Here is a 12598-nt window from a genome sequence, read left to right on the forward strand (position 1 = left end):
GGGTTGAAGAGATAAGGAAAGAACTGTTGAATATTCAAGGGGAGCTGGCTCAGATGAAAGAGAGAGTTGAAAGAGTTGAGGCTGGCCAGGTCCTAGGTTCCACAAAACCCGGCTGGGTGCTTCCACTTGGGGTCCGCCTGGTATCATGGTTGGAGGCAGGGGAGATTTTTTGTCTATGCCTCCAGGGCTCCTGTGTTGGTAATATGCTCTATCTGCTGTGAGTTAATATTGGTTGCAGCAATTTGAATGTCCCAGGGTGTATGTTAATAGAGATTGGAGTACCATTAATAATATTTGCTGATGGTTCCCTGTGGAAGCATGCGTCTAGCACATTTTGTATGTCTATGACAGAATTTATTTGTAAACAGCATACATACAGGTATCAGTACTTGAAATTTTGAAATATAGTAATATATCTCTATGTAGTGGGACTTCATTAATTAATGAGCATTTGCACTTTTGTATTTTGTCTGGGGTTTTGGAACCTTAAATATCGAATTGTATGTGATTATGACCCAATTTTCTTTGTTCATTTTCTAATGTCTGCTTTTGTACAGACTTTTTTAATTGTTTTTAACTTGTGTTTGTATGTAGTGCTGAAATTAAATAAAATGTATTTTTGTATTATAAATATTGGTGGTGATCCCTATAGTTGTTGCATATACTTTTTCTTGGTTTGTTTCTATATAGTCTTCTATGCATTGGGAGATCCCGCATATGATATTATTTGAGATGGTGCCCGTTTACCCCATTGTGTTCTAGAGGCTGGCCAGTGTGCCGCCAGCAGTCAGGCCAAAGCCAATGTCCGGAATGAGGCCTGGAGGGTCCAATGACAGAGGTTCTTTGCTTGTTATAACTGCGGAGAGATAGGACACATGGCAAGGGAATGTCCATGACAGGACGGCTCCCGTCCATGCTGCCCATTAAACTAGAAGGCTCCGAGACTGGGGGACATCGCCCGGAGCCAGAATGGAAAGGAAGGAGTGGTGAAAATCCCATGAATCTGGTGTCTAAATGCCTGCTGGTCTGGGCTCAGTTTGATGGCTGGGTCGTGCACGGTCTGGTGGATACCGGGTCTCAAGTGACCACGATGCCGGAAGTGTATTTCTGTCGGCACTTTCAAGACACTCTCCTGGCTAAGTGGGGAAAAACTGATGGTGGCAAATCACCTGCCCATCCCGGGCACAGGGGTGGTGTGGATGCAGGTCTCCTTGTGTTGGAAGGATCTTGGACGGAGGGGCATCGTCCTGACCCAGGAAGAGGCTGGCCACGGTCATATTGTTACATTGGGGATGAATATCTTGAAAGAGTTCGGGAAACTATTGAGTGATGAGCCATCCCACTTGTCTTTAAGCCTGTGGAGTCCGCAGACCCCCCACCAGCGGGTGTTCCAACAGTTGATTCGCACAGCCAGGGTGCAGGAAGCCTCTAGTCAAAGGGAAACGTTAGGAAAAGTGGTAGTACCGGCCTCCACCCAACTCATCCTACCACCCCAAGAGATCATACTAACCCTGCCCGTCCGGGCACATGTTCTGCTGGAGGGGGTGGAAGTCCAATTGGAACCCTCGGTAGTGGAACAACTGCCTGCAGAACTCTTGGTGGCCTGAACGTTGGCCGTGGTATGAGAAGGGATGGTGCTTGTATGTTGCGTGAATTTAACAAACCAGGAGATTGTCGTCCCACGCATAGTTGAAGTTGCTTGGATAGTGGGCATGCCCGAAGAAGTCATTCCACCTCAGGTCATACAGCTGGCGGTAAATCCGGAGGACCCGTGGGTGGTAAAAGTCACTACTTCCCTGACAGCTGAACCTCAATACATCCAAGAGGGTCGGCACATTTTGGAACAGATGCGCGCTGAACTGTCTGAACTCACGCCCACCCAAGTGCACTTAGTAGAAGCATTACTGGGGTGATATCAGTCTGTATTCTCCATGTCAGATTTACCCAGTGGTTTCCTAATCAGTGTGTAATGGTGATATTGATTCCTTCTTCCCATATGTATAACCTTACATTTATCATTGTTAAACTGCATCTGACATCTTTTGGCCCAAGTTTCCAACTTATCCAGATTCATCTGTAGCAAAATACTCTCTTATCTTGTAATGACTGCTTTACATAGTTTTGTATCATCTGCAAATATCGATATTTTACTGTGTAAACCTTCTACCAGATCGTTAATAAATATGTTGAAGAGAATAGGGGAACTCACGCTGAATTTTTCATTTATTTATTCATTTATATCGCAGGTGGCGGGTGATGAATACTCCCATCAGACGCTACTGCTCTCACTGTTATTAGCGGCAGCAGGTGTATGCTGATGGAAGGTATAGTCTGCTTTCTCTGTTATCAGTTGAATATAACTCATCATTTTCCCCTGCTCGCTTTGATCGCCGACAGAGCAGGGGAGAATGATGAGAGCCATCTTCATCATCCGACGCCGTGAACAACGCTAACTGTACCTCTGCTTCTAAGGCGCCAGTGTGTGTGGTACTGATGCAGCACATGGGTGTCACGGGGCTGCCACACGTGTGCTACAAGTATTACACACATGGACACTGACATCTCCGGTACCAGAAATATCAGGACTTGTGTAATAGGCCTTAGAAACACGTGCACCACTTCTACATTTTTTGCCCACTCCTGGTATTGGCTTACAAATACTGACCAAATACTGAACGTGTGAACATGGCCTTGTAGTAAACACTAAACTGTTTATCTGCAGCTTGTTTTGCCCTTGTTCAACTTGTGTTATCCCTGTTCTAATATCTGCCCATTTCCAGGCTATTCCTCTACCATTTGATTTTCTATCTTGCATTACCTCCTGGTTCTAACTCAGCGACCTCATCATTCCTGCCAGCTCCAAAACTTTGCCCCTATGTAAGTCTACATTCCTGTGCAGGGATTAAAGGATGAAGGCTAGGGCTCCCCTGGGACTTGATAGCCACCACAAAGCCGGTGTGTCAGGCAAACCCTGACAAACGCCCATGAAAAAATCAAAGGCAATCTGTAGCACAAATATGGACTACTGTGAAAGCAAAATACGGTATTTATTCGTTATTGAACATTGTTATGTTGCCTCCATTGTTTGCAAGGCTTAGTGGCTGAATGTGGGTAGAACTTTCTTTAAAGGGAACCTGTCACCAGGATTGTGCATAGTAACCTACACATAGTGGCAGGTTGTTATACTGAATAAAATGATGTCTTGGTTGATGAAATCTGTCTTGTGGTTGTTTCTTAATCTTTATTTTCAACTTTGTGTTAATGAGATTCTACTGCGCAGGCACACATTTTCAAATTGACTTTTTTTTTTCCTTGCTCAATTAAATAAGCAAAAGGGATTAAGTGCACAGTAAACATGCGATTATACTGCAGTGCAGGTGCCACGGCTGGCACCTGCCAGCAGAAGTGTGTTTTTTTTTTCATTCATTACTAGCTGAAGAGCCCAGCGCTGCCCGGGCATAGTAACTAACTACAGTTAGTTATAACAAATTATAATGATTATATCTATATATAAAAAGCTGAGTGTAGAGCCCCGTCCACTCCACATAGTCACATTCACTATAATATCCCACATCATCCCGTCAGCCAGAGCCATCGGATTACTACCCTTAATATTCCACATCATCCAGTCAAAGCCACCGGACTACTACCCCTAATATCCCACATCATCCTGTCAGCCAGGGCCACCAGACAACTACCACTAATAGATTAAAAACACATGTGACATGCACAAAAGTCAACAGGTCGGTTGGACACTAATATCCCACATCATCCCGTCACAGACGCCGGACTACTCCTCCTAATATCCCACATCATCCTGTCAGCCAGAGCCACCGGACTACTACCACTAATATCCCACATCATCCCGTCAGCCAGAGCCACTGGACTACTACCATTAATATCCCACATCATCCCGTTAGCCAAAGCTACCAGACTACTACCACTAATATCCCACATCATTACGTCAGCCAGAGCCACTGGACTACTATCCCTAATATCCAACATCATCCCATCAGCCAGAGCCACCGGACTACTACCCCTAATATCCCACATCATCCCGTCAGCCAGAGCTACCGGACTACTACCCCTAATATCCCACATCATCCCGTCAGCCAAAGCTATCAGACTACTACCACTAATATCCCACATCATTACGTCAGCCAGAGCCACCGGACTACTACCCCTAATATCCCACATAATCCCATCAGCCAGAGCCACTGGACTACTACCCCTAATATCCCAAATCATCCCGTCAGCCTGGGGTCAGAACCAGAGCGCTGAGTGGAATGGTCCTAACTTCCATACCGGGGATCCCTTTAAGAGTGGCCTGGGGTCAGAACCAGAGCACTGAGTGGATTTGTCCTGACTTCCATACCAATGATCCCTTTAATAGAAGCCTGGGGTGAGAATCAGAGCACTGAGGGATTTACCCTAACTTCCATACCGGAGATCCCATTAAGAGAGGCCAGGGGTCAGTACCAAAGCGCAGATTGGATTTGCCCTCACTTCCATACCGGGGATCCCTATAAGAGAGACTGGGATCAGAACCAGAGCACTGAGTGGATTTGCCATGACTTGCATACCAATGATCCCTTTAATAGAACTCTGGGGTCAGAATCAGAGCGTTGAGGGATTTGCCCTAACCTCCATACAGGAGATGCCTTTAAGAGAGCCTGGGGTCAGAACCAAAGCGCAGAGTGAATTTGCCCTAACTTCCATACCAATGATCCCTTTAGGAGACCCTGGGGTCAGAACCACAGAGCTGAGTGGAACGGTCCTAAATTCCATACCAGGGATCCCTTTAAGAGAGGCCTGGGTCAAAACCCAATCCCTGGATTGATTTGCTCTGACTTCAGTACCAATGATCCCTTTAAGTGTGCCTATGGGATGGAGGATATGTGATGGGGATATTGGCAGGGAGGGGGGGATTCATTTCTGTCATGTGCTCTCTGCTTCTTTCAGAGGGGCAGACAATGGCTGGGAGCTTATGTTCCCGAAGATGCTAGATTTCTCCCACCATGTCAGTGTCTACTGAGGTGTTCTCAAGTGGGAAAACTTGCTCATAGCAACCAATCACAGCTCAGCTTCTTTTAACCAGCTCTGGTGAAATGAGAGATGCTTAGTGATTGGTTGCAAGGAAAGCTGTTGCTCATAGCAACCAATCACAACTCAGCTTCTTTTGAACAGCTCTGGAGGAAGAAGTAGTTCTTACTTCGAAACGCGTTGGGAATAAATGATTAATCTTTCACCATAATTGGAATCCTGTATTTTGTCAAGCAGAGCATGGAAGTCTATAAATTAGTTCCACAAGAATTGATATACAGTCATGGCCAAAAGTATTGACACCCCTGCAATTCTGTCAGATAATACTCAGTTTCTTCCTGAAAATGATTGCAAACACAAATTCTTTGGTATTATTATCATCATTTAATTTGTCTTAAATGAAAAAACACAAAAAGAATTGTCCTAAAGCCAAATTGGATATAATTCCACACCAAACATAAAAAAGACGGTGGACAAAAGTATTGGCACTGTTCGAAAAATCCTGTGATGCTTCTCTAATTTGTGTAATTAGCAGCACCTGTAACTTACCTGTGGCACCTAACAGGTGTTGGCAATAACTAAATCACACTTGCAGCCAGTTGACATGGATTAAAGTTGACTCAACCTCTGTCCTGTGTCCTTGTGTGTACCACATTGAGCATGGAGAAAAGAAAGAAGACCAAAGAACTGTCTGAGGACTTGAGAAACCAAATTGTGAGGAAGCATGAGCAATCTCAAGGCTACAAGTCCATCTCCAAAGACCTGAATGTTCCTGTGTCTACCGTGCGCAGTGTCATCAAGAAGTTTAAAGCCCATGGCACTGTGGCTAACCTCCCTAGATGTGGATGGAAAAGAAAAATTGACAAGAGATTTCAACGCAAGATTGTGCGGATGTTGGATAAAGAACCTCGACTAACATCCAAACAAGTTCAAGCTGCCCTGCAGTCCGAGGGTACAACAGTGTCAACCCGTACTATCCGTCGGCATCTGAATGAAAAGGGACTGTATAGTAGGAGACCCAGGAAGACCCCACTTCTTACCCCGAGACATAAAAAAGCCAGGCTGGAGTTTGCCAAAACTTACCTGAAAAAGCCTAAAACATTTTGGAAGAATGTTCTTTGGTCAGATGAGACAAAAGTAGAGCTTTTAGGGCAAAAGCAACAACATAGAGTTTACAGGAGAAAAAAGAGGCATTCAAAGAAAAGTACACGGTCCCTACAGTCAAACATGGCGGAGGTTCCCTGATGTTTTGGGGTTGCTTTGCTGCCTCTAGCACTGGACTGCTTGACCGTGTGCATGGCATTATGAAGTCAGAAGACTACCAACAAATTTTGCAGCATAATTTAGGGCCCAGTGTGAGAAAGCTGGGTCTACCTCAGAGGTCATGGGTCTTCCAGCAGGACAATAACCCAAAACACACTTCAAAAAGCACTAGAAAATGGTTTGAGAGAAAGCACTGGAGACTTCTAAGGTGGCCAGCAATGAGTCCAGACCTGAATCCCATAGAACACCTGTGGAGAGATCTAAAAATGGCAGTTTGGAGAAGGCACCCTTCAAATATCAGGGACCTGGAGTAGTTTGCCAAAGAAGAATGATCTAATATTCCAGCAGAGCATTGTAAGAAACTCATTGATGGTTACCGGAAGCGGTTGGTCGCAGTTATTTTGGCTAAAGGTTGTGCAACCAAGTATTAGGCTGAGGGTGCCAATACTTTTGTCCGGCCCATTTTTGGAGTTTTGTGTGAAATGATCAATGTTTTGCTTTTTGCTTCATTCTCTTTTGTGTTTTTTCATTTAAGACAAATTAAATGAAGATAATAATACCAAAGAATTTGTGTTTGCAATCATTTTCAGGAAGAAACTGAGTATTATCTGACAGAATTGCAGGGGTGTCAATACTTTTGGCCATGACTGTATTAGCGGTCACTTGGTTGACCTTTGAACGTGCAGCAGCTGACTTTTAACCTTACATGCCTGATCTCTCCTGCAACAGGTGAGTGGATTTCTTATATATCTTTTACATTAACCCGGATAAGACCCTATTTGCGCTTTTCTGTTCCTATAGTGTATTATACAGAGACCACAGTTAGCAGAACCATTTGGGCCAACTGCACCCTGAAAAAAATATATAGTGCACAAAAACATATCAATATATGTAAGGTATTAGTTGATATTATGGCCATAAACTTTGATGCAGTTTACCAGCTTCCGTATTATGGCCATAATATCAACTAATACATACACTCACTGGCCACTTTATTAGGTACACCTGTCCAACTGTGTGTTAAGACTTAATTTCTAATCAGCCAATCACATGGCGGCAACTCAGTGCATTTAGGCATGTAGACATGGTCAAGACAATCTCCTGCAGTTCAAACCGAGCATCAGTATGGGAAAGAAAGGTGATTTGAGTGCCTTTGAACGTGGCATGATTGTTGGTGCCAGAAGGGCTGGTCTGAGAATTTCAGAAACTGCTGATCTACTGGGATTTTCACGCACAACCATCTCTAGGGTTTACAGAGAATGGTCCGAAAAAGAAAAAAAATCCAGTGAGCGGCAGTTCTGTGGCCGGAAATGCCATGTTGATGCCAGAGGTCAGAGGAGAATGGGCAGACTGGTTCGAGCTGATAGAAAGGCAACAGTGACTCAAATTGCCACCCGTTACAACCAAGGTAGGCAGAAGAGCATCTCTGAACGCACAGTGCGTCGAACTTTGAGGCAGATGGGCTACAGCAGCAGAAGACCACACTGGGTACCACTCCTCTCAGCTAAGAACAGGAAACTGAGGCTACAATTTGCACAAGCTCATCGAAATTGGACAGTAGAAGATTGGAAAAACGTTGCCTGGTCTGATGAGTCTCGATTTCTGCTGCGACATTCGGATGGTAGGGTCAGAATTTGGCGTAAACAACATGAAAGCATGGATCCATCCTGCCTTGTATCAACGGTTCAGGCTGGTGGTGGTGGTGTCATGGTGTGGGGAATTTTTTCTGGGCACTCTTTGGGCCCCTTGGTACCAATTGAGCATCGTTGCAATGCCACAGCCTACCTGAGTATTGTTGCTGACCATGTCCATCCCTTTATGACCACAATGTACCCAACATCTGATGGCTACTTTCAGCAGGATAATGCGCAATGTCATAAAGCTCGAATCATCTCAGATTGGTTTCTTGAACATGACAATGAGTTTACTGTACTCAAATGGCTTCCTCAGTCACCAGATCTCAATCCAATAGAGCATCTTTGGGATGTGGTGGAACGGGAGATTCGCATCAGGGATGTGCAGCCGACAAATCTGCGCCAACTGTGTGATGCCATCATGTCAATATGGTCCAAAATCTCTGAGGAATGCTTCCAGCACCTTGTTGAATCTCTGCCACGAAGAATTGAGGCAGTTCTGAAGGCAAAAGGGGGTCCAACCCCTTACTAGCATGGTGTACCTAATAAAGTGGCCAGTGAGTGTATATTGATATGTTTTTGTGCACTATATATTTTTTTCAGGGTGCAGTTGGGCCCAAATGGTTCTGCTAACTGTGGCCTCTGTTCACACGGGATGCATTTTAGTTAGCACTGGGCAGCCCCTCTCTATGGTTACTATGAGGCTGTGAACCAGAAGCTCTGCATTCCCTGTGTGAACACTGCCACATGCGGATTATTTTTTTGCACTGGTGTACCACATGGCCAATCCCTGATTGTAGGCTGGCTATTTCATTTGCTATTATTGCACCTGTGCAGTTGCCATTATACTTGGGTCTGCTGCACCCTGGTTAGTGCAGATGTATTTAGGCCTGTCTGGTTTTCTCTTGAATTTTTTTTTCTGGAGGATTTTTTCCTCTTTCTGAGGTTTTAATGTCAGAGCACCACATACACCAGCCCCGCCTTAGGGCACGAGAATCTCATTAACACATAACTGAAAATAAAGATTAAGAAACAACCACAAGACAGATTTCATCAACCAAGGTATCATTTTATTCAGTATAATGGCGCCGACCTGACAGTGTCTGGAGTTTACTGAGCACAATCCTGCTGACAGGTTCCCTTTAATATTAATTGTCCTCAATGCTGATAGAATTGTGTAGCAGAATTAGTTCTTTGTGATCATTTTTTTGTATGAAAAATTATTACTAGAACCTTTATCCTGTAATAGATAATAGTTGTATTGTCACTTTTTTTAGAACGAAGGCAAAGGCAGCCATGCAGAAGATACTGGCTTGGAGAGTTCTTTTGATAATGAAAGTTCTGTAGCAGCGTTTGATATTAGTAAGATCGAAGATGAAGAAAACTTCCAGCCGACTTTACAAGATGTTGAGAACATGCTGGCACCTATAAAAAGTGGAAACTTCAAGAATGGCTCAATTAGAGGAAAAAGTAAAGGGGATCCTTTAGAAAAAAAAACTAGTAGGAAAAAATATGGAGTTACAGTTAAGGTAAGATGTGACGAGGGTACAAAATTAAACACATGAAGGGTGCATGTACACGGATATATCTGCTGCCACAAGGGCAAAATAAGCAAAAATTGTGCTGATTTCACACATTTATTTCACCTTTTGCATTGCAAAGTCATGAATTACAAATCTACAATATGACTCAATTTACAATGCAGAATTTCTCCGCATTATGTGTGGATGAGATTTTGAAAAATTTCATCTACAATGTTAGTACAATAATATACAGTGGATTTTGGGAAATTGAACCCAGGTGATCATAACCTTAGACAGACTTGACACTTCACAATGGAAAAGAGATTGTTTTTTTAATTGTTGCACTGAATATTTAGGCTTCATTCAGATGTCGACTTTCAAGTACGAGTTATAAATTATAGTCTATGGAACTGTTCATGAGTCCATCTTATTATCAACATGCAAAACACAAGCCGCGGAGACACCATCACATGTTTCTCAACACAAGCAATGACTAGCCAGGTCTTTCCCCGGGAAGGAACAACCACGGGAAGGGCAGTCTCCAATGAAGGAAACCACCTATGCCAAAACATAGTATCCACAGACAGCTGTTTCGGGGTATTGCCCCTCATCAGTGTGGAGTAGGAAACATGTGATGGTGTCTCCGCAGTGCTGGATGTTGATCTCCATGAGTTCAATAAAGTAAAAATAATTATGAAGACCATCGATCGCTGATTTTTAAATATTGATATGCAGACTAGTAATAGAGAGAATGAAACCTACCACTGCGCATGTCTGAATTAAGTCGACACATGCGCAGTGACAAAATAACTAAGAATACACAGATACAATATCTCATAGTATGCAAAAAAAGAATAATGCACAGCCAAAAACAAAAAAAAATTAAACAATGTCACACAATACGATCTCCATAGGTAAAAGATCAATCACCATAAAGATAGACGGTTCATCCAACGATAGATATTAGATAATAAGAAAAGGAATGCGCATGTCCAAATAGATTGGAAGCTACATATGGTAATTTGTAATTTCACATTCATATAATGAATTCATGTGTCAGAAAATAATCAATGCTTGCGCAATAATATGATGACAAAAAATGCACACACAAAATGTCTCGCAGTGGGCAAAGATCTTAGTTATATAACAGAAAAGACAGTATAATTATGCAACATCGAAAGATGAAGTCCAATGTATAGAGAGTCAATTGCTAATATAGTACGAAGTTCACACGGTGACATAAAGATATAAAAAGACGGTAAGTAATCAAGATACATGTCAAAGATAAAGGAGGACTCCGTACGTTAATTTTTATTCTAACATTTGAAAAGACTTAAAATAGTCATAGAATCATAGAATCATAGAATCGTAGAGTTGGAAGGGACCTCCTGGGCCATCTGGTCCAACCCCCTGCTCAAAGCAGGATTCGCTAAATCATCCCAGTCAGATGTCTGTCCAGCCTCTGTTTGAAGACTTCCATTGAAGGAGAACTCACCACTTCTCGTGGCGCATCTCAAAATACAGTCAACACTTAAGCAGTAATCTACTGTTTAACAGTGCCACACACACCAAATATCCCACGGCGTGCAAGGAACTTGATTGCCTAACAGTAGAACCAGATAGACTAAAATAACGCAGTACCACATAGTGTAAACACGTATATACAAGTTCACTGATTTATTGAGGGATTCATGCGACAACATATGTATTGGCACACGAAAAGATCATGGGAGGTCGATGCGCGTGTCCAAATACAATGAATGCTTGTGCCATGATATATTAAAAGAGAGACCATGGTAGCCAATCATACACAAGGTTCATTAAAGCATAAAGACTATCAGTTGCACAGTGAGTTATGACACTTATCAAGATAAAGTCAACATTAGCACAATAACATGGCTGCTCCCTAAATTAGATAATTGTGGTCTCAGTATTACCACTGACATGCCATGCTTTCTATTGCAATATCCTGACCATGGTAAAATGGTCATCATGATTCAATAGGCACTGACGCTGTAATACTACAGTCATGTCACAATGTTTTCCCTGGTATATCATATAGGGTGCTACAAATATTATAACCATGACATATAGTCAATTAATTTAAGAAGCAATGACTAAAGTCAAAGATAAATCATCTTTGAATAAGTCAAAGCACACATTAAGCACTCATGCTGGGTTATACAGTTGGGGCCAAAAGTATTGACACCCCTGCAATTCTGTCAGATAATGCTCAGTTTCTTCCTGAAAATGATTGCAAACACAAATTCTTTGTTATTATTATCTTCATTTAATTTGTCTTAAATGAAAAAACACAAAAAGAATTGTCCTAAAGCCAAATTGGATATATTTCCACACCAAACATAAAAAAGAGGGTGGACAAAACTATTGGCACTGTTCGAAAAATCATGTGATGCTTCTCTAATTTGTGTAATTAACAGCACCTGTAACTTACCTGTGGCACCTAACAGGTGTTGGCAATAACTAAATCACACTTGCAGCCAGTTGACATGGATTAAAGTTGACTCAACCTCTGTCCTGTGTCCTTGTGTGTACCACATTGAGCATGGAGAAAAGAAAGAAGACCAAAGAACTGTCTGAGGACTTGAGAAATCAAATTGTGAGGAAGCATGAGCAATCTCAAGGCTACAAGTCCATCTTCAAAGACCAGAATGTTCCTGTGTCTACCGGGCGCAGTGTCATCAAGAAGTTTAAAGCCCATGGCACTGTGGCTAACCTCCCTAGATGTGGACGGAAAAGAAAAATTGACAAGAGATTTCAATGCAAGATTGTGCGATGTTGGATAAAGAACCTCGACTAACATCCAAACAAGTTCAAGCTGCCCTGCAGTCCGAGGATACGACAGTGTCAACCCGTACTATCCGTTGGCGTCTGAATGAAAAGGGACTATTTGGTAGGAGACCCAGGAAGATCCCACTTCTTATCCCGAGACATAAAAAAGCCAGGCTGAAGTTTGCCAAAACTTACCTGAAAAAGCCTAAATCGGTTTGGAGAATGTTCTCTGGTCAGATGAGACAAAAGTAGAGCTTTTTGGGCAAAGGCATCAACATAGAGATTACAGGAGAAAACATGAGGCATTCAAAGAAAAGAACACGGTCCCTACAGTCAAACATG

At 42.7% G+C, this 12598-nt stretch overlaps 1 protein-coding gene across 7 annotated transcripts in view; it reads left to right on the plus strand.

Annotated features, from left to right (window-relative positions):
• LOC141095453 (ATP-dependent translocase ABCB1-like) overlaps nt 1-12598 on the plus strand; it is a 724951-nt gene that overhangs the window by 401571 nt on the left and 310782 nt on the right. For 6 of the 7 annotated variants that reach the window (XM_073581452.1, XM_073581451.1, XM_073581456.1 and 3 more), the window contains one exon: nt 9218-9469. In XM_073581452.1, the coding sequence (XP_073437553.1) occupies nt 9218-9469 (252 nt within the window). Of the gene's footprint in view, nt 1-9217; nt 9470-12598 lie in introns of those variants that run through there. The other variant, XR_012233391.1, reaches the window with a different exon arrangement.

This window comes from Dendrobates tinctorius, unplaced genomic scaffold (genome assembly GCF_039654945.1).
Source record: "Dendrobates tinctorius isolate UK_male_01 unplaced genomic scaffold, ASM3965494v1 ptg000070l, whole genome shotgun sequence".
NCBI classification, from domain to species: Eukaryota; Metazoa; Chordata; class Amphibia; order Anura; family Dendrobatidae; genus Dendrobates; species Dendrobates tinctorius.